Here is a 615-nt window from a genome sequence, read left to right on the forward strand (position 1 = left end):
TCCATCTGAGGCGGTAAAATTACATTATGTATGTATGATCAGTGCAGGGATTTTTTTAAACAATAAAAATGATTTTGGGGGATGCAGAGGGTAAAAGTTTGGTGAAAAGTTTGTGGGGGGTGTGGGTGGGTTCAGAGGTGTGGGTGAGCTGGGGGGCTGGGGGGTGCCGGGGGGTGCTGGGATCGGAGGAGCGGAGGAAAGCGAAATACCTGGAGTGAGTTGGGCTCCATCTCGACGTTCTGAATTGATTGAACTCAACATTCTCTCCAAACTTGTTGGCTTGAATGGATTGCATCAGGTCCTGGCAGGGAAAAACATTCTCTGTCTTCAGCCGGCGTAATGTCTCAATATAAAACTGAGTTCTTGCCTCCCCTGCGACACCAAAATGATTGAAAATATGTCCTAATATTTCTCTGACGACTCAATTTTTATCTCCTGTCAAAACTGTGTAGGTTTCCCTCCAAATGTGGGTTGATCAAATTCGTAACCGGGAGAAAGGCTCCGTCCGATCTCGGCGGGAAGCGGATGGATCAAGGCAAAAAACATATCGGAAGGTTTGTAAAAATAAAATCCACCCTAAAACTGTGTGAAGATGAGATCTCCCTCTTCCCTATC

General features: G+C 46.0%; 1 protein-coding gene across 1 annotated transcript in view; it reads right to left on the reverse strand.

Annotated features, from left to right (window-relative positions):
- Positions 1-328, reverse strand: part of ARID5B (AT-rich interaction domain 5B) — a 183,353-nt gene extending 183,025 nt beyond the window's left edge. The window contains exon 1 of the mRNA XM_019638412.1: positions 210-328. Coding sequence (XP_019493957.1) covers positions 210-230 — 21 coding nt within the window. The 5' untranslated portion in view covers positions 231-328. The remainder of the gene's footprint in view (positions 1-209) is intronic.
- Positions 329-615: the final 287 nt, after the last annotated feature.

The sequence above is a fragment of the Hipposideros armiger genome, unplaced genomic scaffold, assembly GCF_001890085.2.
Source record: "Hipposideros armiger isolate ML-2016 unplaced genomic scaffold, ASM189008v1 scaffold_39, whole genome shotgun sequence".
NCBI lineage: Eukaryota > Metazoa > Chordata > Mammalia > Chiroptera > Hipposideridae > Hipposideros > Hipposideros armiger.